Source organism: Megalops cyprinoides, chromosome 1 (genome assembly GCF_013368585.1).
Source record: "Megalops cyprinoides isolate fMegCyp1 chromosome 1, fMegCyp1.pri, whole genome shotgun sequence".
In the NCBI taxonomy this organism is placed as follows: domain Eukaryota; kingdom Metazoa; phylum Chordata; class Actinopteri; order Elopiformes; family Megalopidae; genus Megalops; species Megalops cyprinoides.
In genome coordinates, this window is record NC_050583.1 from 28,951,085 (window position 1) to 28,974,901 (window position 23,817).

The 23,817-nt window shown below is 45.6% G+C and overlaps 2 protein-coding genes across 3 annotated transcripts; one reads left to right on the forward strand and one right to left on the reverse strand.

Annotated features, from left to right (window-relative positions):
* Positions 1 to 185: 185 nt before the first annotated feature.
* LOC118790939 (acyl carrier protein, mitochondrial-like) lies at positions 186 to 2,412 on the reverse strand. 2 transcript variants are annotated; one of them, XM_036548096.1, is made up of 5 exons: positions 2,248 to 2,412; positions 1,569 to 1,691; positions 957 to 1,044; positions 646 to 754; positions 186 to 346 (listed from the first exon to the last, which is right to left on the reverse strand). In XM_036548096.1, the coding sequence occupies exons 1-4, from the start codon at positions 2,401 to 2,403 to the stop codon at positions 663 to 665; spliced, it is 459 nt and encodes a 152-aa protein (XP_036403989.1). In that variant the 5' UTR covers positions 2,404 to 2,412; the 3' UTR covers positions 186 to 346; positions 646 to 662. The 2 variants fall into 2 exon arrangements, with proteins under 2 accessions (XP_036403989.1, XP_036403981.1); XM_036548088.1 differs by having other exon boundaries at positions 1,569 to 1,694.
* Positions 2,413 to 11,851: 9,439 nt separating this feature from the next.
* dctn5 (dynactin 5) lies at positions 11,852 to 20,755 on the forward strand. Its single transcript, XM_036533990.1, has 7 exons — positions 11,852 to 12,031; positions 12,339 to 12,407; positions 12,685 to 12,803; positions 16,653 to 16,764; positions 19,481 to 19,583; positions 19,893 to 20,027; positions 20,344 to 20,755. Exons 1-6 carry the CDS (start codon positions 11,984 to 11,986, stop codon positions 19,988 to 19,990), a joined length of 549 nt encoding a protein of 182 aa, XP_036389883.1. The 5' UTR covers positions 11,852 to 11,983; the 3' UTR covers positions 19,991 to 20,027; positions 20,344 to 20,755.
* The last annotated feature ends 3,062 nt before the right edge of the window (positions 20,756 to 23,817 follow it).

The window sequence follows — 23,817 nt, forward strand, 5'->3', positions numbered from 1 at the left end:
CATGTGCATGGTTGCAACTGCAACCTGTAACCACTAGATGGAGACACAACATATTGCCCACTGAAGAGTCATAAACTACCTAGTGATCGATGGCTCTGAACTCTATTTAGTCCATCTAAACACCCATTGGTTTAACATTTTATTTTTAGATTTTTTTTCTCCAAGATCATCATTAGAAATGTAATTATATACAAGTAAAGCAGTAAATGGGTGTACAACAGACAAGGTACTTGATACAAAGACACACTTTGTGGGGGAAAAACAGGGAAAACTAAAATGCAGAGCCATCTGGTTCAGGTCCTTTGTAGTCACGTGGTTGAGGGGGTTGCCACATGTACCTCTCTACCTGTGGTAAAAGGATGAAACATAAATTACATCATTCACATGCCAATGTTGAGCTACCATTCTCAGTAACTGGGGAACTTGGCACTGTACACACAGCTCACCTTTTTAACTCAAGAGATTATGTTCAGAGTTATCACATTAAAAGACAAATATTGTGAAATTTGTACACACTGGGAGCATCTGAAGTTCACAATACAAAGCAATGTATTGCAAATTATATTTATTATTATTATTATGTAGCTGTTATGGCTATGAATGGGAGAAGGGGGGTCAAAAGGAAGGTGAAAGAAAATGCCTTACTGTAGGTAGGAGGTCCCTCATTCATACACATCCTTCTTTTCTGCAATGTACTGTACAATCTCCTGTGGAGACATTAGCTTCTCGGCCTCCACGTCTGGGATCTCAAACCCTACAAGTCAGTAAGAGAGCAGTGGGCATTACTTCTTGTGATGAAGACTTCTCCTTAAGAGGTTGTTTTGGAGCAACTTACCATTTCTTCATTCAACAGTGAATTCATTGTAATTCATCAACGAACTGCATCTCTCTAATCTCTCTTTATGAATACTCAGCATTTAGAAAAAAAGCACAAAGGCAAAAAGGATATGACGCACCAAACTCATCTTCCATGGCCATAATTATCTCCACCTGGTCCAGGCTGTCCAACCCCAGATCTTTCAAGAAGTGAGATGTGGTCTGAAGCTGAACACACAGTAGTTACCATAAAGATATTCAACTACCAGTAACCATACAATATACATTGGACTCAAGCAGTTAATGGACAAATGATTTGAATGATGTTAATCCACAAAGTCCTATGTATTGTGAAATACATAAAATGTACAAATTGTTGTAAAAGTTGTCATGAAAAGTCATTGCCACTGTGTACTTTGTGTAAGCCATTGTGTACCGATTTCCAGCTGTGCAAATTAGGTTGTCAAGTTTGTTTTGTAAGTATCACTCTGCTAGGAATAAAAGGCTTAATCTTTTATTTTTGGCGCAGGCACTCTGTGTACCGAACTGAAGCTGAGCTTTTAGCTTCTGTAAAACCTTTCAGAGGGACAAACACTCACGGACACGGAATGTGAGAGAAAAAAAAACTCGTTCAGTTGGTAACCATAATACACATATCATTACTTAAATAAACACTGTTCTAAAAAGACCAAGCAGACCAAAGTGTAATCCAATAATGGTACTGATAAACACAACAATAACTTTGTTCTTACTTTCTCTGGGTTGATCTTGTCATACAGTTTGAGGACATAAAGGACGCGATCCTTGATGGTCTCGAGAGTGAGCGGAGGCAGATCCCCATACTGTCGACAGAGCTGACCCAGAGGGCTGGAGATCTGCTGGCGGAAGATGACAGGCTATACTGCAACAGTACTCAGGATACTGGATCTGCACTGATAAATCTTTCATAAATCTAATTCTGGCGAAATAAGGATGGATTTAATCTGAGGATATATCCATGGACCATGATCGTGTAATAGGGCAGCCAGAAATGATTAAGTTACTGTACAAGATACTATTTCAAAATTGATTTTCGGTGTTGCACTCTGCGGTAATTTTATTGCGAGGGGAGCAGAATCGCTAGTCAGTTCAACCCAGTACATAATTCGCGTAGTTAAAAGCACAGCAAGAACTGTCTCCTGTAAATTGCCTATCTTTGAAGCGATGCTGACATAGGTAGTCAAGTCAAAAAGGAAGTACCTTCACAAAATGGTGAAAATGCTAGCTACCCATTCATTTATGGCAGCTAATTCAAATTTGGCCATTCAAAAGGCACACACAGGTAGCTAGCTAGTTAGCTAGACCATCGCTCTTGCAAACTTCTAGCTACTTAGCTAGCTAGCTGTAGGTCAGTGCACGCAATAGTCCACAATGTCATCAAGAATTAGATACCCGTGTCAGGTTGGTCTGCCGTGTTTTTTGGCTGCACGAAAGAAGGGAGAACGCTCGCTGGTTAGGAAGCCGTGCTGAAGCAGCTCTGCCTTGGTACAGCCTTCTTGATGATGGAGCGAGCGAGCGGACACATTGAACAAGGACACGGGACGCCATGGTTGTGGAACTACGGTAATCCCATCGTGCAAAAAGCAGGGCTTCAGAAATTCAAAACGCGCATGTACGATACATACACTCTTTCTTGAGCCTGGTTCTTCGAACTTGTCACCGTTGAAATGCTTTCATATTGCAAATACCCTGCATTTTAATTTAGACTGCGTTGATACAGCTAGTACATTTTTTTTCATTTAACACTTTTACTTACAAACGCATGGAACCACAAAGTTACAAGACTACCATTTAATGAAATGATTAATCATATTTAAAAAGTACCAAAGTGCAATACAACAATCTTTTAATGTTTTTTTCTTCATTAATACAAACCATGTTTTTGTATACATTTGACTCCTTTTTGACAATTAAAACTGCATGTTAACAACCGACTGTTGCCTTGAAAAGTAAAAAAGGAAACCGGCATAAAGAACCATTGGTGCGAACTTGTATCAAAACGTAGTCTTACATTTTGAAGAGACTGCTCATTCTAAACAGGAGAGATGTTTTTATCTCTGGGTAGCTTCTGAGCAGCAATAACACCAAAACCTACTCTTTAAAATTAACTTTGACCTCCAACAGATGTTTTAACAATGTTGCTCTATTTAAAATGTGCTTTACGAAACACTATTAAAATTCACATGGAGTTGAGCCTTGGTTTTGCGGTTTCCTGATGCTTTTACTTTTAAAATTGAGAAAGTCCCTCAGTCCAGCCGAGGTTCACAACTTGCACCAGCATTTGTACTGGTTTTCTTGACCGCTACGGTAACATAAAGAAAAAAACGTGTGAACCCCAGACCAAAACAAAAAACACCCATTTTTTCAATTTGTCGACTCTACACACCCATGCTATGATTGTTATTTTGGCACAGTTTGTCACGGTCATCCACATTGGGTGATTGTGGCTGTATCTGAAGTTGCTGCAGTGGTTTATGTGAACTGGAAGCATTACAACACTCAGAGCGGTGTGTACTGGTACAGACAAACGTCTCCATTGAGGTGCCCAGCCAGGAGGGTGTTGGGGGCGCCCCAGCGGGCGAGGTGACACCCGTTATCAGGCCCGCGGGCCACCCTAGGCACGCAGTCACCATCTCTGAGGTCCCACACCGCCAGGGCTCCTGACTGGAAGACAGCCACTACTGATGACCCCCGCACATCTCCATCCATGAACCTGCACACAGACACAGTTATGGAAAATGTAGGCATAGATGCTGCACTTAAGGTACTGTCACTTTTAACAGCTTGCTGATTCATTTTGTAGTTTCTCACCATGTATATCTGGCACAGGAAATTACAAGTGTCTGTGTGTAACCAGTGTCAATTTTTCAAACTATTTTAGATTTTCACCCATCCCCCATCTTCAACTAACTTCAACTAATTAAAAAAAAACACATACGTTGGTGGTTTATGTTTTACCTGCCCTCTAGAGGAAAGAAACTACACAAGCATAGAGAGTGATGTCTGCAGTACTGTCTGTTTAACAAATAGACAAAATTACCAGTAGAACATGGCTGGATTAACAAATATGGAGTGGTTCCTAAAATATATTTGTATAGTGAATTTTTAAATATTTGTATAGAGAAACAAGTAGACATATCAAAGCACAACATCCCCTCTTACTTGAACTGAGTTCATGAAATTTCTTATAAATTTGTGCATGGATAGTAGCTGTGTGCTCAGTGTTTAAAATCTTATAACCTATCCCAAGTTCATAGAGCCTGGAATCTCTATGTAATCCCTCTCATTGAGAACTGGCTCTGTGGCCTCTGTACTGGCAGGGCAAGCGTCACTATGTCTTACCTCCCCTCACACACCAAGGGCGGAGTCAGATGGTGAACCAGGACTGATCTGGCAGTGACAGGGTTAGTGGCAATCAGAGAGAATGGCCCGCCTTCTTCCTCATTCAGCTTACAGAGAAATCGATGCTGCAGCAACACAAACAGAATCCCCTGCAATGCGGATGCAGAGAAAGATCCTCATTTTGTGGTTCATCCTGCTGCGACCGCTCCCTCATATCTCCTGTGAATTTGCTAAGCTTCACTGAGTATGTGATTTAACTGCAATCGTCAGACTTACACTCTCTGAGTATCCTCGCAGACACACGGTTCCTGAGAAAGTCTCCCCCAAAGAAAACCTCTGCAGTAGGTGCCCCGTCCTCATATTCCTGAGGACACATACAATATTACATTACATTACATTACATTATTGGCATTTAGCAGATGCTTTTATCCAGAGCAACTTACATAGGTTACAAGTTTTACATGTTACCCATTTATACAGCTAGATATTTACTGAGGCAATTCAGGGTTAAGTACCTTGCTCAAGGGTACAACAGTACCCCAGTGGGAAATCAAACCAGCAACCTTTTGTGCTCCTTACCACTATGCTACACTGCCAGCCTCACAATACAGACGCAGTCATCCTTTTCAAGAATGGAGACTATTGGACATACATGTAAAATTTCACTGGAGAAGTTACAATACTGACAAAGAGTTTGATTAAACCAAACGCTTTTTATGAGTCCATCTGATGCTAGGGTTAAAGTAAAGGGCAGATGAGAAATAAAGACACTGTCACAGGGGTCACTACGGGTCTTTCTCTAACACAATGTTGATTTGAAAGGCTGAAAACTGAAAGCGTCTCTCACCAGAGGACTAGATGGCTGTCTGTGGAGCCAATCAGAGCGTCCCTTTGTCCTTCCACAATGGCCAGAGCCCGGACAATCTGCCCCGGAGAGACTAGAGTGTGCGAGTCATCCAGCCTGCCAGGCAGTATACAGTAAAAGTGTGCAACAGTGAAAATTTCAAGAACAGGAACAATTAAGTATGAGTGAGTGTGTTTGTGTGTAAGTGCGTCTGCATGCGCATGCAGCTGTGCTTGTGCGGAGGTGGAGAACACAAGCGCTGTACCTGCCGTCTTCTGTCAGCGTGAACACGTGCACCGTCTGTGTGGACACAGAGGTGGCACAGCAGGCCACCCTGCCGTCAGACACACCCAGCACCGCCTGCATCTCCCCCGTGTACAGCACGGACTGGGAGAGGGGCCCCTCGGCACCGCCGCACGACAGGACCCTGCGCTCACAAACACAGGCCAAAGGGGTCTACACATGCAAGACTGTGTCACAACACAAGAGGCAGGCAAATGTGCAGTGTTCACAGTTCCCAAACAACCGCTTCCTTTTTTTCCCCACTGTGTGCTGAAAAATGCCCATTTCTGTTACATGAAATTACATTTATTTAGCAGACACTCTCATACAGAGCGACTTCCAGCACAACAGAACAGAAGTGTATCCATCTATTTTGATCTAGAGAGGTGTCAGGGAAGTTTTGCTCCATGCAGTGCACTGTACCTGGCTTCTCTGATCTCCAGCTGGCCCAGAGAGACACACAGCAGGCTGGGAGCATCAGGCACGGAAAACAGAGCGATCACAGGATGCTAAGACACACACACATTCAGCAATCCATTACTGAGTGCTCAAGCAGTGTCTGAGAACACTGTATGATGTATGTTATATGTATAACGGTATAAGTGATACAGTAGTCTAAATAAGAAAAAAATACGGGACATATTTAAGCACATATAAGAAATATAAGAGCACCTCATCAAAGGTCCAGGTGTGCAGCAGACTCCAGCGCTGGGGGGAGCTCTGTCCCCACAGGCACACCGCCCACTCCCCTGCAGTTGCCACACACCACCCTGCAGTTCCGTAAACACTGCACATGTCCACCAGGCTGCGTCCAGCGGGAGCCTGCATGCACAGACACACACATAGCAGCTGTAACACACCGACCAACATATCACATTATATTCATTTAGCAGGTGCTCTTATCCAGAGCGACTTCCAGCACAATAGAACATAAATTTATCCATTCAAGTTGAATGAGCAACAGTGTCAGACCAGGCTAACAATATTCCCAGACCAGTGAGTATGAGGACAGTCAGGTTGTTAACAAGTTAAGTTCTGGACGCCCTACCAGAAGTTAACTTGTGCATCCTGACTAGACAACAGAAGCCAGGTATACTACCATACTTCAGTCACTAAATCTCAGAATCCAAAATACATCATAATACTACACGTGAAGTAAACAAGTACTAGAGGTAGCAGGCGTTAGGGGGTGGGACTGAGGAGGAATCGAGACACAGTCTGAAGAGGTGGGCTTTCAGTCTGCGACAGAAGATGGCCAGCGATTCTGCTGTCCTAACCCCTATGGGGAGGTCATTACACCGCTACATTCCTACAGGATGGGACAGTCAGTTGCCCTATGGCTGCAGAAGTTGCCCCAATATATCACAGTAGAAAGAGGGCAGGTCCAAAGGGCCATGAGAGGCAGAGTGACATGGACGCGCGGATGGAGAGAGGCCGTTACCTCAAGCGTGTGTGTGAGCTGCAGGCTGGAGGCGGGAGATGACGAGGGGGGTGTCTCCAGTTTCTCCTCCACAGGGTCCGGTCCCGAGAAGCCCTGCCCAGGCTGGGGCAGGGTCCCCGCCCCCCGGGACCAGGCAGAATCCGTGAAATAGCTGTCCAGGTCCTTCTCTCCATACTCTGACCTCAGAGACAAGGACAGGGGGGTGGCAGAGACGGATGTGGGCAGGGGGACCAGGTGCTCAGTGACACCATGAACCTGGGTTTTGGGCGAGCCTTGGGTTGGTTTGTGTGGGCCTGTGTTGAGTGCACTCAGAGTAAAGGCAGGGTCATCCTCCACCACATGGGGGGTGAGTGCAATCTTGCCTGTGTCTGCGAGGCTCTGCCTTCCTGACATTACAGCATCCTGCTCATCTCCTAGGCCCAAAGGTGGCAGGGTGGAAACCGGATGCTTTGCACTGGAAGGTACATGAGCTCTGTTGCTGTTCTTCCCCTTACCTCCCACAGAGGGCAGCAGTGAGTCCGTGCAGGGTGGTTCAGGATGTCCAGGCATGGCTAACTGGGAATCATCACATTCTGCCCTCTGAGGACAGGGGGAGGAGTGATTACTTCTACACTCCACAGAGGGAGAGAGCGCAGGGTTACAGCACTGAGCAGAGGGGCCTCCACTGTGAAAGAGTGAGGAGGGCAGCGAGTCGGTGAGCGAGAGGTTTGCGGCATCAGGGAAAGCCATATTCAGCGTGCAATGATCTCCGTTTGCAGATTCCTCTTTATTATGTGGCTCTGTCTGTGCCGCTTCAGCACAGCGTGCATTCTGGGATGGGTCTTGCACATCAGTGCCAGTTGTCTGGGAAAGGGAGGGTGGCTCTGTGTCACTGCTGGGCTGGCTGGAGACAGCTGCACCCTGTGTATGGGTGCAGTACGTTGCCGGCTGCAGGATAGGCTGGGTGAGGGGACCCTGTGACTTTGAGGGGGTGATGGCAGGGCAGTCCAGTGTGGGAGAGCTGGGATGGATGGGGAAGGCAGGGGTGACTCCCAGAGAGGGGAATGTGGGGCTTCCCAAAGAGGGCAGACAGAGGGTGTCACTCTTCTGAGTGTGCACAGTTGGAGTGGGGCTGAGATTCAAAACGTGGGGGGATGGAGCCCCAACAGCAGTGACTGTACCTTCCCATACAGACTTTGCCTCCTGGCCCTTCCTTGGTCCATCTCCTGTTCCTGTGGAGGCAGTCTTGACATGACCTGTACACTCAGCGTCCAGAGGAGAAGGCTTCAACATCGATTCTAGGCTCTTTGCTCCCTCTAGAAACAACCCACCACAGTTGCGCCCCTTCCCCTGTTGTGCAACCTCACCAACTTTCAGGCTGGGGGTCAGTGGCTCTGGTGTACTCCTCACTGATCCCAGATCAGTCATGCCTGGGGTCTGAAGTTCCACTTGAGCAGGTTCCTCTGAAGAGTTTAAGTGCTGTGGCTGAGCTGCAGAGGTGGGGGTCAAAAAACCACTGAGGCCCCCCATGCTTGGCAAAGGGCTTTTTTTGTGGCGGCTGTTGCCTGCAGATGCCCCCAAAGCCCTCCGTCGGGTGTGGTACCGAGAGCGGTGCGGAACAAATGGCTCCGGGTCCCCACTGGCAAGCGACCTGAGCTTGTCCAGCTTGAGTCCCCCAAACTCGTCATCAGGAAGGTCAAAGTCCTTGATGTCAAGCTGTGAGAGGAGTGAGTGCAGGCTGAGATTGTTTCTGCCCAGAGTGAGCACATGGGGGCGCCGTGGAGCAGGACTAGAGGGCAGGAGGAGAGGCTCACAATTCATCCCCTCTGCTGAGGAGCGCTTTGAGGCTGAAACAACACACATAGACAGAGACACACACAAAACAAACAAACAAACACAGAAACATCAGTTACTTCTGACCTCAGTGTGCCTCACATTTAAAAACAGCAAGTAATATTATTTAAAGCACTGAATATAAGGTCGATATTAAATTACCACTGACCTCACAGTTAATCAGAGATATATCAAAGTGCCATTAAAAGGTTAAGAAAACTTGGCCTTACCTCTGAGACATTCCTTTTGATTACTGCTTGCACTTCCCTTAATGAAAGGCAACCGAGATATTTTTGGACTGGCGCTCTCCGTCAATCGGCTCTTTGTGTGGAAGATGGGATAATGCTGCTTCTCTGCAGCCCCAGAGCGGGTGTCTGTGTCGGGGGTTAGCACAGCCTCAGCCCCGAGGGGCTCTAGGGTTGTAGAATCAATGCTGGCTGGAGATGCCACGGCGGGGGTGTAAGCCCCCCTGTGCCCCTGGCTGCACCCTCTCCCCCTTCCCCGCCGCCTCCTGCCTCTGATTGGCTTGGCACGCGGGGACTTGGCCCCTGGGCCTGCAGGGGAGGAACACAGTGTCTGGCTGCTCTCTGACTCTGGCGTAACGCGACCTGCACTATCGGGATCATTAGAGCGGTGCGTTTCGGAGCTCGAGGCAGCGACCGCGCCCTTGTTGTTCCGCGTCGCCCTGGAGCCCCCCCAGCTGCGCCGTCCCCTCCCCCTCCTCCCCTGGCTCAGCTGACTCTGAATCACGGCCCCCAGGTCCACGCTGCTCTGGGCAGAGGACATCCTCCTTGTGGTCCTGACGTAGTATTCCACCGGGAAGAGCAAGCCCTCGATCAGGGTGCAGGAGCTCAGACACCCTGCTGCCGGGGGCTCCTGAGCAGAGGCAGGGGGGTTTGTGTCGCTCGGCCGACGCTCCTCTTCGAGAGCCTCTAGCTGCGTTTGGGAGCCCTCACTCATCAGCTCTGCATGGTTTTCCGCTGTCTTTGGGGGAGAGGGTGTGCTCGCTGGTGTCAGGGTGATCTTACTTATTGCTGGTGGTTCAGAGATTGCTGCTCTCTGAGTTTCCAGTAGGGGTAGCTGTGGGTTCACAGGTGAAGGGATGTCACCCTTCAGCCTGTTTTTGCTACCCCGCACCCCGCACTCGGCTGAGATGGATAGGTTTTCTGGGACTGCGTTCCATGTGAGCGCCGCCTCCATGTCTGCTCCCCCTATTGCAGAACTGCCACCACGTCCATTTGCCCCGCTGCAGAGAGCCGAGGGCTTTGTGACAGCCTCAGGCCGACTCTGCTCAGCCCTGCAGAGGCCTGCAAAAGGACCGCCCCTCTTTCTGCCCCTCTGCCTCGCCAGATCCTGCCCATCCTCGCTGTTCTCCGTGTCGGAGACGCCAGAGTCCGCCCTCTCCCTCCTCTCCCAGCGCAGACGGCTCCTCCGTGACCGCAGGCGGTGGGCGGACCGGGGGCCGTGGCCCTGAGCGGGTAACGGGCTGCAGGCCAGCGAGGTGTCAGAGAGGCGAGACGACTCGGACGAGCCCCCCGTCGTCCTCGGGCTGGCACAGGGGCTGAGGGTGTCGAGGGGCTGACTGAAGCGCACAACTGTGTTCCTGCCACGCTCCACGGGATCGCTCTGGCTAACCGGACATCGTTTCCTCTCTTCAGCTTCACCTGGGGATGAAGAGGTACATAAATGGACACAGTAGTAATGGGCACAGTAGTCAGAAGTAGTTCTGACTGAACTACTTCTCCTCCCTCGAATATATCTGTGAGCACCCAACTTAGTGGCCTTTCTGCACAGAAACCCCAACCTCAAAGCTACATTCACAACTCTTAGCACTTGGGGGAAACTCACCCAGTTTGGATGGACCATCTTTATCTGATGGCTCCTGATGCACCAGGTTCTCCTCAGCGATTCTGCTCCTCACATGTTTCCTCACAGCCTCAAATCGCTCAGCACGCTGGGGGTTAAACAGAATTAGCCACAAGTCACAGGATCTGGACTGTTTCAGTAAGAGGTGGGTGTGTCTACAGCAGGAATGAGCAGCTAGATGCCATAAGGCCTCATGAGGCCTCTTTCAAGCTGCATGTTTGGCCCCCAAAGGGAGTGTGAAGGAATAAAAACACATCTACTACAAACTGTACTAATATCATGATAAAATGTTACCAGGTCCTTGAAAAACATTACCCAGAGTCACTCAGGGTTGACCTCTCGTGTTCTAGAGTGACCAGGGTCCAAGGTTCCTCATCTCCAGATTTGACCAGAGATTGCTACAACACACGTGCAATTACTGCTTCACTGAAGAATCTATGTCAGGCAGAGTTTCAGATTTTTTTCCTCACCTGCAATTTTTGAACAGTCCTGTTGTACTCCCTCTGTAGTAAAGCCAGCCTTTCTCTCAACTGCAAAAAGGAATTCATGCCTATAAATGACAAAGGAGACTGCACAATATTGTAGTTTCATGACCACATAGACAGACAGCTAGTTAAATAACACATTTTACAACTACAGCAATTTGTTTCCCAATTCAAGAAAATAAAACAGCTGCCAGCCTTCCCAAAATACAGTTCACCGTGTCTCGTAATTATGTGTTTAATGGGGAAAACAGCAACCTTCTCCTTGTCATCGCAGTACAGTTCAGATTTCAGGCTCTCTTCCATCCTTAGGTGCAGTACGTGAATTACGTGGCTAGTTATCTTGATACCTCTGAAATATACAAATACATCATACAAGATTATTGGCAATCCCTGGCTAACTGTCTAGATTCGCATGACATGAGAAGATTAAATCGTTAGCTAGACTAGCCAGTTACGCTTAGAGCAGTAAGAAAAACACAGTGACTATACTGTAATAACAAATAATGACCCAAGAACCGGAACCCGTTCAAGTAGCTACCTAAGAGGATGAACCATACATCAGTCTAGAGACAAAATATCTATATCTGCTTAGACTAAATTAACTCTGCTACATTCCGCAGCGCTTAGAAAAAGACGTTTTAACATTTGTGTTCCCGCAACTTTGTAAGGGTTAAGTAATCGATATCAGACGCGTTGGTTCGTTTTCCTTTCGAACACCGTTTCATGATGGGAGAAATCGTGTGAAGTCAAGGGACAGCATTAATATAAACCACGCAAATCCTATACTTAAAACGCAAAATAGAAACACAGTTACAAAAGAGATAACTAGCTACGTCATGGTGGTATTCAAGGTTATGTAGGAATTGGATCGGTGTTCATTACGTAGAGTCTGAATTGCAGTCTGAAAGCGTTTCCTGTTGAGACCGGAAGTTAGGGAGTGGGTGTAGGGAGTGACAACAGCAAACGAGAATAAGACATTTTAAAACAGTTGCAAGCTATCCAGAAATACACAGAAAACAATTATAACCTGTAGAATAACATAACATTCAGTCCGACATGGAACTGTGTGAAATACTGTACAACAAAGCGGAATACATCGAAACGGTATGAATTGCACTTTCTAGCTCAATCTCGATAATTGTATTGTTCCTCTTGCTAGCTAACGTCATTTATTTTCTCGCATATGCTAGCTCGTTACTAATAATAGGTATATCACGCCTGCTGACTGCTTAAATATGTTTTGTGGCTGTTACTTGTATAGTCACTTCATAATCAAAGTATAATTTGATGTAAAGCTAGCTGTCGAGCTGTATGCCCTTACTGACTCCCATCTTCTTCTTCCCCGTCATCTTTTCTGTCCCGTCAAGAATTAGTATTGACTAACGTTGATTAACGTTGCCTCTTTTCACAGGCATCTGGAAACAAAGTTAGCAGGCAATCAGTGCTGTGTGGAAGTCAGAACATCGTTCTCAATGGCAAAGTGAGTGACTCAGTCCACTTGGTAAACCCAAAACATGACGCTTGTGCACCCTTACATAAAGTTACATTGAAGAAGCAATTAGGTCATAACGTTAATATAATATTAGCAGTTGATTTTATAAAAACCGTAGATTATAGTGGGAAATAATTATCTAGCGGTAGCATACGTGCTCGTCATGCAAATGTTAGCTTCGCAGGTTCGGAATGTTTTGACGTTCAAAAGGTAGACATGTGACATTTCCTTTTTTCTAACATTTGTTCCTCTTGTGCTTCTCCAGACTATCGTAATGAATGACTGTATCATTCGAGGTGATCTCGCTAACGTCAGAGTTGGAAGGCAGTGCGTTATCAAGAGCCGTAGTGTGATTCGTCCACCTTTCAAAAAGTTCAGCAAAGGGTGAGTCCAGTGGGATGTCTCCATTCTGCACATGAGGTCGTTTCAGTTGACAAGCTGTTGTGTTCGCTTGACTCATTTTGTCTCTGTTTTATTCCAGTATAAATGCGTTAAACAATCATACTGGATGGTAAAGAAACGCGGCGACTTCACAAATTTGTACTGATTACGTCTGTACTGGCTGTATTTTTTGTCATAATTTGTAGATCGTAGAAGGTTCAAATACAAGTAGCTTGATACGGCTTCAGACTCTCTGTCCAGTCGTGACCAATATCAGGATCAGAAAGGGGTATGCCAACACATTGTACAGAATCTTACCTAGTGGTATATATAGATGATGCAGAGTAATTTTATACTTTTAAAAGCACCATTGAAAAGATTTGATAATACTATAGATATATATTATGTATATTTGCTGAGTAGGCATTATGTTTTATGTGTTGGGTGATTTCAGAGAAAATGACAATTATTGACACAGAATGTCAGCATTTCCATAATAGATAGTTATACCTTGACATTGCAAAGAAAGCCCTTTAGTGGGTTATATGGCCCCAGCCAGGCAGAGGTTTTATATTAAATCTCCCTTAGAGGAGACTGGGTGTAGAAAAAGGTGTCTAAGAGAGTGACCACTAGAGGTCAGCAGTTAGCTACTGGATAGAGCAATATCATCAGGGGCTATTAGAAAAAAAATCTGTTTTTTTTTCACTCAGTTGCTGTCTTTCTTTAGACTGCGGCAGCCTGTAATTTGTGCAGTCGTCAAAACAAGACCTGTTCTATACATACAAATGTGCAAAGAACAGTAGAGTCAATCTGGTTAGGCAGATACTATATAAGTCCTTATATTTGTCCTTAAACAAACCCGGTGGTTTGTGTTCTCTTTTGATGTTGCTCTGACAGTGTTGTACTAATTTAGATCCCAGTAAATATTAAGCACGACGATGGCGGCCGTGTTCGCCCGCGGGTCAGGTGGATGAGCACGTTTGACTTGACTTTCCGTCCTGTTGATGTTCAGCCAAGGCGGGGTGACCGTGCAGTCAACATGTGTGTGTGAGGAGGATGTTCACCCTCCCATGAGTCACGCAGCTAATCCAGGAGGATTATGATGAGTCAGCCTCCTGGGAAAGGGACAGGATCAGCTCTCTGTGACTGCCCGCAAGATTGTTTATGATATGGAAGCTCAATAGGTAGACTGGGGACAGCGGCGCTTATTAAAACTAAACAGGCAGCCTTCGTTTGCCCTGTTCACCTGCCACATTTATCGTGAGGTCTTGGTGCCCGTTGCCATGCCCACAGTTGTGTGTATTGCTGAACAGATGCGAGGTAAGAAACTGATAGCCAGCTCCAGAGGCCTTGCTGCTAAATGCCTGAAACCTGGTGAGGCGATGATGGAAGTGCGCAGACGGTGTCCTTCTCAATCGAGTGCTTCACATTATCCACAGTGTCAGTAACAGTAGTATTTTCGAACATTGCATGTGCATTCTGTTTACCAGAGGTGCAGCATCAGCTCAACTCACAGTGGCCACGGAGTGAGGATAAGAAACCCGTCTGCCAACATCACATAACCGTCCTGTTATTTAAACGTTGCCAGACTGGTAGTCACATAGGCCTCAGAAAATGTCATTTGAATAAGACATCACCATGAGGACGTATCTGTCCAAATGTCAAGGTAACTGTTTAAACCTCAGTGACTGGTTCAGCAGTGCTGGCCCCCATGAGGGTGTATGCTCAGGGACGCTGATCAACTGATGATCAGACCCTTGGTACACGCCATGAGTGATCTGTAAAAAGATCATAGTCAGTGTAAGAATTGCTTAAAAAAGCCCAACAGATTGTGGTTGGTAGTCGTGGCCCTTTTCTTTTCACTTCTCCAAACCTATCTGGCAGTAAACATGCAGCACAGTGCTTGACCTTATTGAGAGGGCTCCTGTAACTGAAGACAGCTGTGTCGTGCAGCGAGCCGGTGGAACACGAACAGCCCTTTGTTTCATGAGGGGCTTGTCCACTCTTCAGTGGAAATACTGCATCTGGAAAACAACCCATACAATGGGGAATATATCAGAAGTAATTATACAGAGTTGGAGGATAATGTTGTGACACAGACCTGCACCGTCCTCTGACCTGTTATGCAGTTTTTGACCACAGCTTATCATCTGAGCTGTTCAAAAGTTTGAAGGATCTAGAAACGTAAGCATTTTAACAGTATATAGGCACATATAACAAGCAGAATCTTGAAATGACGCTGTAGAGCATGTCTTACAGAAGTTTAGATGTGCTGCTTTGTGAAGAGACTGAACATTTAGCAGCAGCGCAGTATGGATATGGAGAGCCCTGTCACCCGTGCCCTGGGCATTCTGCCCAGGGTGTTCTTTCTACCATTGTAGTAACAGCTTGTTTCCAGTTCAGGCAGGAGCACAGGACTGTGTAATAGAGAAAAGGGGGTGCAGTGTGGTGCAGTATTAAGGAGCAGGACTCGTAACCCAAAAGTTACTGCTTTGACTCAGGTGGCGCCCTGCTGTTATACTTCTGGTCAAGGAATTGAGGCCTGAATTGCCTCAGTAAGGTGCCCATATCTGTATTAATGGATGACATGTAAAATTGTAAGCTGTGTAAGTCCTTCTGGATAAGAGTGTCTGATAAGTAAATGTAATGTTTGTTGAAAAAAATGGATTTGAGTCCACTGTATAAACAGACACTGGATTGTGACTTTCCCTAGAAGTAGGTTAGGTACAGGTTGAGCAAGTCATTTATTTAACTGTAGACTATCACTGTAGTATCACCTGTTAGGTTGGAGTCAGTACTGCTTTTTATTTAACTCTTTCAATTAGTAATATCAGTGCTCCAACACATAGGCCAGTAATGTAATTCTCCTTCTTGGTCCAACCCCGTACGTATCTGAGGTCCTGTGACTTTCTTGATATTGTCTTAAACGTAGAACAGAATTCTCAAAAGCCAAAGAGGTCATCTGACTTTTGAACTAACCAAACTGCACATTGAACAATTGTCTGAAATGAGGCTACACATAGTAAAGGTAGTTTTTCTGAAATGGTTGTTCTGAATGTTTGTAACATTAGTCAGTGATTCAGATGCTTAAAAGAATTGACAGTGCACTAACCCTAAAAACGTATTTGGGAGGTTGCAAAAGAGGCTCTGGATATGTTTGCATCATGCACCCAGGACTTATGTAATTATTATTATGACAAGATCTGAAAGATTTTAAAGTTTTTAAATCTAAATTTAGACACTTCAGTCACCCAAACCCTCAAAATGGCTTAACAGAAAATACCAACTTATCATGATGAATTTATAAGGAGAACATTTTATTCTGTGAATGCAGAATTTGATCAGTATCTCAGAATGTACACTTCATCTGCAGAAATTTGCAATTGTGGATATTCCAGTCTATATTCTGTATTCTGTATTCTGTGTTTTTCCTTATGTAAATGTGGTCATGCTGTATTAAATTCTTATTTGTATTTAAAATCTGTGCTCTGTCTGCCCCTCATGCCAAATGTAGATATTTACTACAGCAGTTAGTATGCCACAATGCGCTGGGCTCTGTGAAGCAGAAAATTGTCTTCGAGATTGTGCTGACAGCCCCGGATTCAGCTTCTGTGTCATGGTTAAAAATTTTCCACAGACATCCCTCAGGTACCACAAAGAGACAAGCCCATCTGCATTGGAAGCTTTGAAAAAGCCCTATTTTCCAGGCCCCGTTTGATTGGCTCTTGGACTGCAGTCTCCTATGGCAGGTGTTGGTGGATCAGTTTTTGTGGAGAATAGTCCATAGGTCAGTGAGTAGAATGAGAAGGTCCTCTCATGCTCCCTCTCCTGTGTTGCGTGCTTTCCCCACAGGGTGGCCTTCTTCCCTCTGCACATCGGGGACCACGTCTTCATCGAGGAGGACTGCGTCGTCAATGCTGCCCAGATCGGCTCCTACGTCCACATAGGGAAGAACTGCGTGATTGTGAGTGGCAGTTTGCCTGTTTCATGGCCTTTACCTGCTGTGCAGTGCTGAATTCACATCTTTCATGGCCTTTACCTGCTGTGCAGTGCTGAATTCACATCTTTCATGGCCTTTACCTGCTGTGCAGTGCTAAATTCATGTCTTTCATGGCCTTTACCTGCTGTAGCAGTGTGCCACCACACATAGATACTGTAGATATCCATTTGGATGTTCCTCCAAGTCAATTATCTGTTGTCTGTTAAAACATATATTACATGAATCGATATTTATCCAGGTGGAAGCGTAATTGCAGGCAATCTAAGTGTCAAAGCCATTTCAGAAGACGCCTTCTTTAATTTTGCTTATCAGCATAGATCTTGGCGCAAACATTTATTATTTTTCCACACACACATCAGTTTGTCAACAGAGAGCCACATATGTCCACCTCTCATCATATTGCACTCACAAGAATTCCTCATAAGTTTTGATCAACAGCAGGTTGGAGCATCCACCCACCCTCCACCTCCCACCCAGCAGCGTTTTGGGAGATGGCCCCTCACTGAGGCTGAAGTAATGGCTTTACAGCTACCAGTATCGCACTTATTGCAGTGTAATTGGGCCCTGCCCTGGCTCCCTGGCTTCGGGCAGGCTGGCACTGGCAGGGTTTGGAGGGGGAGTGTTACAGCAGGCTGCGTTTGCTTAAGGTTTCAGGAGACCAGCAGCACCATTGTTACTGAATGTTTGCTCAGAGAGAAAGAGAAGCATGGAGACAAGGTAGCAGACGCGCCCGAAGCTTATCTCTCAATCTGCCTTTAATCCCCCCCCCCACCCCACCCCCCGCTCTCCCTCTTCCTCCCCCTCTCCCTCTCTCAGTAAGCATGTGACAGCTATGTGTCTTTACGTATATAGCCAGGCTTCTCAGAAAACAACTGGGAGGTCTTATAGCTGCATTGAGCATCGGGCAAAATGATAGAAATAATTGGGACATTCAGTCTACTCTTACATACAATTATATTCATCTGTTAGAGCCACTGATTAATTTGTATGCACAGGGCGGCTTATCAGAGCTGCCAGGTATACTTTTATACCGACAATGGCCAGCGCTCATTGTCTCCATGCACTCCATTGGCTCCCACATTCATTAGAAACCTCACAAATAGGCCAAAAGGCTCCGCTGCCCCTTTGACTCAGTTCAGCATGTGCTGGGCATATATTCAACACCATTACAGTCATATAGGGAACACAGTATTCTTATTTTGGAACTTTAGAAGCACAGTTTTCAATGATTCAGAAGTAAAAAAGGAAATAATTTGCACACTGAGCTTTTGGTCACCAGACCTTTCTCCATGCATCCTGCCCCTCTTTGATGAAGGTCTAGTGACCGAAAGCTCAGATTTACAAAGACCACAGAGTGGGGAAGTTTGACTCATTTCTATTAATCATTCGGAGATGGAGAGAAACCCTAGCCACACCAGCAGCCATCATTTCAGTGGAGTTAGAGATTCACTTTAAGTGAGTGAATAAAACATTCCTTATATCCTCTGCGTTTGCTCACATAGGCTTAAGAGAAAACAGTGTCGTAAAAGGATTCAGTGTGCCAGCTGCCCGGTATGCTGTGTGCAGAGACAGCAACAGAGCAGCACAGCCTGCTGTTTGCAGACTGTGCAGGCCTGGCTGAGCCCTTTGCTGTTCTACAGAGCTCATCACTCTCCGTGGTTGAGCAGTGCACTGCATTAACGCTAAATCTGCCAATGTGAAGCTACAGATGTTGATGGGTTACAGGTCATAACACGATCCAATGTGCTGCATGCAGAGGTAGCGACAGAGTGGCTTAGCCTGCTGTTTGAAGACCATGTATTTGTATAGCTGTGCATGTGAGAGCTGCACATACAGACTGGGAGGTATAGTGCACACACGGGTGCAGCCCTAATGCAGAGAAGCTATTCTGGGCAGGGGACCATGAGCTACTTTCTACTAATGAAAGCCTGCCGAGATGTGTGCATAGATTCGCATTTGCCCATATTGATTGCTGTGATGTATTTTTAACATGCTGAAATCTTTGACATAGTATTTACTTATGGTGGTCTTATGTGTCTGCCGTTTTAAAGGAGAATGCCTTTGAAGAGTTCAGCAGGCGTGACAGGGTTAAACCAAACATATGCGGTGTGTTTAATGAGGCCGGCCTTAGTTTCGGCAGTTTGCTTTGGCAGACACTCTCTCGCGTTGGGATTCCAGCCAGTATGTCAATGACAGACATGGGCGCAGCTAGGGTACTGAAGTGCAGGCTCCAGCGTAACAGACAGAATGTCCCGAGGTATGTGTGTCACCTCTGCTTGAGCTGAAACCAACGGCCGTACGGGTGACTTCATCGGTGCCATGCTTCAGTGGTCTTATCAGGACAAGGTGCGGTTAGTTTATGTATTCTTGCCTCAGTGTTGGCCTTCACACTATGAGCGCTGTGAGCTGTGGGGCCTGTGGTTCCCATGGCAGCAGGATCCCCAGAGCTGGGGCAGATCCTTTGAGTTTCACCTGGGCTCTGCTGTCAGGGCTGGGCTCCGACGGGGGGGCGTCACTGAACCCAGGCAGCGACTGTGAAGTGCTAGAGCATCATGTCCTAGTGCAGCCTTCCCAGCAAACCTGGCTCCATGTTTAAGTGAGACAGAGTGGAAGGCAGAGGGAGTGAAAGAGTGACGGCCCCAAAGACAGTAAGGGGACCCACTGTGTACTCCCGTTTCAGGGCCGGCGGTGCGTTCTGAAGGACTGCTGTAAGATTCTGGACAACACGGTCCTCCCTCCTGAGACAGTGGTACCTCCCTTCACAGTGTTCTCAGGCTGTCCAGGTAAAAGAGAGCAAGGACACCTCAGCCTCTCAGTACGGATGTATGAATTATTTGCTTTGTAGCTACTGTGACAATGTACAGTGCTTACCTATGTAACAAGACACCATCCCACTGTACAACACAGTTTTAGTAATGTTGTGACTGTAACAGGTGTCTTATCTTGCCCTTGGTAATACAGATATCTCTATTGTCTGTGGATAATACTGCAAGATTTGAAGTGGTCTGAAGTATGCTGAGTTTTTTTTCTCTCAGGCCTCACGTGGCTCCAGCGTGTCCCCAAGGTGACTTTTCCTGTCCCCGTGTTTTCAGGCTTGTTCTCAGGGGAGCTTCCAGAGTGTACACAGGAGCTCATGATTGATGTCACCAAGAGCTACTACCAGAAGTTCCTCCCGCTCAGCCAGATTTAGTCATCAGGACTGTATGCTTTACATGGACCAATCAAGAGTAAGTAAAAAAAAAAATCTTTTCACAAGTGGTTTAACTCTGTTTCCCTGTGGTGTTAACAAGCACTTGTACTGAAGATGTGTCCATCCATTCACTGAACAGGAGAGAGAAATGATGAGGACTGGCAGAGTTTGGAGTCTAGCTTCCCTTCACATTTTGTTTGCATGCCTTGCAGTGGTTCCACAAACCAGTTAATATTGCTTTATTTTAGCTTGCATTCTGGTACCATGCAGTCATTTCTTTAGAAGTCTGAACTTGCAGAATCCATCTCCACATTGAATTTCAGGCTGCTTGTCTGATGTTTCTTCCTTTACAGTTCCCCTGTTTGTTCTGCGCCAGGGCTGGGAGAACCTAAAACCATCTTGCTCTGGGCCCACGTCTGTACAAATGAAGGACTGTCACATAAGACCTCGAGCCCTCACGAAGTAAATGGAACATCTTACTCAGAGCACCGCCTGTTTTAACCCCCTGCGTTTATTTAACGTCAGTATTTATTATTTGTGAAAGATCTTTCCTTCTCATTCTTATTGTAAATGCAACACTAAAGTGTGACCCGTGACTCCAACTGCAAAGTCACAGTGAGAGCTCTTGCAAATAAAATGACCATTTCAAAAACAAAGTACTGTCACTGGAACTTGCTGAGATACTGACAGTGTGTTTCTTGTACGTTTTGATCAATTGTCTCATTGAGAAAGTGACAAGAATTGCATACATATATGTTAATATGGAGCCAAAGGCAGTGGACGATCCCTGTGTTACTGTTCAGTCTAAAACAGTTTTTACAGGATGTAGGCTGTAGGAGAATGACTTCGTTTGCTTACATGAGGATATTATATATGATATCAAATTATTTGCAGAAATATCTGACAAACTAAAAACAGTGATTGCACCCATGTAAGCATGAGATTGGTGTTTATGATGAGTTGTCAGTGACTCTTATAGAAAGAATTCCTGACAGATAGATATTGATACTTCAGTTCCGAAGTGGCTTCTCAATTAGGCACGTCTAGTAACTAGCACACCTCAGGTGCTTCCTTATGTTCTTCTGTGTGTGCTTTCACTCATAACATTGGAGGAGGGTTTGTCAAGCTTTCAAATAAACGTGATGAAGAATGTTGCCTGGGTATGGAGACCTACGCACAGACAGCACTGATTATTTCATAGATTCACGTGCAAAAATGGAAAAATCTAAATTCTTGATAAAGATCAGTTCTGTGTCTGCTAGATGTAGAGCATCAGTGCTCCTCACTGCACTGACCGGTGCTCTGAAGGCGGAGGCCTACATCCAGGGGTCCTCTTCAGTCAGTGGAGTGCAGTGGTTGGGCCTGTGGCAGCGGTGTGCGCAGAGCACGGTACGTGCTGTGCATGACAGTGTCCCGTTTCCCCCGCTGCGCTAATTAGGTGGCTTTCAATCGCCGTTACGCAATTTCCAGAGTCGCCGCTTTGTTCTCTCACGGAACAGATTGGCAGAGCCCCAGGTGTGGTGGCTGCTGTTTGAAAACGGCCATCGCTTTTTCTGCTGAAGTGCTCACTTTCGCCTTGTGTTTTCAGGTATCTGTAAAGGGACACAAACACTTAAACATTAAACAAGCATGAAGCAAATGCAGTAAAGGGACATTTTGTTTAACCCGTGGCTCATTGTCATCAGGACCCCAGAGGGTGTTTGCACAGTAATGCCCCATCACACCTGCGCCTTGGTCCATGACAAATCTCACTTTAAATCACCCATGAAAACTAACTCTTGTTAAAAACATGTTTGCTTCACATTACATTGTAATCCTGAGTAAACACATGAAATGTATCATTTAATACCTTTAATTTAATTTCTGAGACAGTGTTTGACAAGGCCCTCTTACCTTGCATTGTGTTTTCAATTTAACGACTGGTGGCAGTAAAGAGCAGGTAGCAATGACAGTAGGCGTGTGTCCTGTAGAAATGTCCTTTTTATGACAAATACCATTGTTTTTTTTCACATACCAATGAAACTGGGTCGCTTTTGCCAGTGCAAATCATATTTCAAGTTAACATAGGCCAACCTTACAGGTATCAGCTCCTGTTTACTCAAGCAATTACTTAATGATATCCGCAAACTTGACCTTTTGGTTAATGATTTGTGTTCTTTAACGGTTCATTGTTCTGAAAAAATCCTTACTTAGTATGACATGATGTTCTGTTCAAGCAATTGGTGTTCTCTCTGCACTGCAACATACTGTGCTCATTATAAAGGAAGTCAAGAGTGACCGATGGCAAAATAGTTGGATGTTATCGTTGGATTTTCTGTCCTGCAAATTCCTAGTCTCAGACGTAACAAAAACTGTGAATTTGACATCAAATCACTTGTCCATTGAAATGATTTGGCCTGATAATACATTTATAGTCATATGTACTGCAGTGGGCTGTTAGTGTTAAATGGCTGGACATCACAGTCAGTATTATCACAATTGCCAAATTCATGGATATGACTGTGCTCATGCAAAATCGTTTGAGTGGAAGGACATTAACAACAAGAGGCAGGGACTGGCCTCTCCACACGTCCTGCACCATGGAGTGCATCGAAAGACCCTGACCTCCCTTACCAAATTGTTAAGACTGTTTGTCAAATTAGCCAGGACAGAGTGTTTACTCAGGCTGGCATTGATAGGTTGGCCCGATTGAGAGCAGCCAGGGGGTTTATCACAAAAACCAACAAGACAACTGCAGAGGTGCATGTGGCGCGTGTTGAAACCGGCGTGCCTCCTGTTGCAAGCACACAGGCCTTTGAGATACTGGTGCATTCAACACAAAAGAGCCTTTCTTCTTCAAAGGACGATAGTGAGCAGAGAGTATCGTGCTGCTGATGGTCTACTCCTGATTAAGTGATTGTAGATCTGGCTTTGTATCAGTGGTTTGTTAATAATGGATTCAGATGAATGAGAATATTGTGCAGTTTTCCCCCTGATACAGTGCTTGTTTCTACCCTGGTCTCGGCTGTCCCAGTCTACTGCCGCTAACACTCCCTGGCTACAACCTTTTGAAAGGTGAGATAGGTACTGAGAATGACTGAGAGCCATTGTCCACCACTGAGACCACCGAGTTTATTTCATGTGTAATTTAGGATCCTTAAATGTATAACTCCTGTGTATTAGCTATGAATATGGAGCTGTATGTAAAAATGCACACATAAAAACTAATAAAATCTGAAATATATATCCATATTCTCTTAATGTTTGTAAAATTTCATCAGCTTGCAACAAATCCAACTGTAAAAATTAATCATTAATGTATTGCACCTTTACTCAGTGGTGATGCCACCTGAACAAACCTGAATCTGATGCAAATGTATTATTTTTTCATTTCCATTTTGAAGGTTATTCATTTTCTGGGAAGTGACTATGTACTTGCACATCACTGAGCTCATGTTTGAAAGCAATTACTGCTAATCATTCAGTCCAGTTGTGTTGTAATCGCTTTTCTAAATGTCACATTTTTGTGTTCTGACTCTGCAAACAAAATGCCAAACAGGCAGGGCTGAAACTGGTTGTGAAATGAGTTGTAAGGGAAACGAGGCAACGGTGTTTAATGATGCTCTAATGAGATGACCACCTGTGTCTCACTGAGGGAGCTGTGGGCCTTTTCGAATTGCTTCGCTTTGCTGAACGGTGTTCCTGGCAGCGGCTGTTCCCCCCTCCCCCTCCCATGTCTCCCATCAGTCAGAGGAATAACTGGAATCAAGAGTGTCATTGTCCCCTCTGACAGAAAATGAACTTTGCCGGAATTGCAATATGATAAAACAGCCGTAAGACCTGCAAAC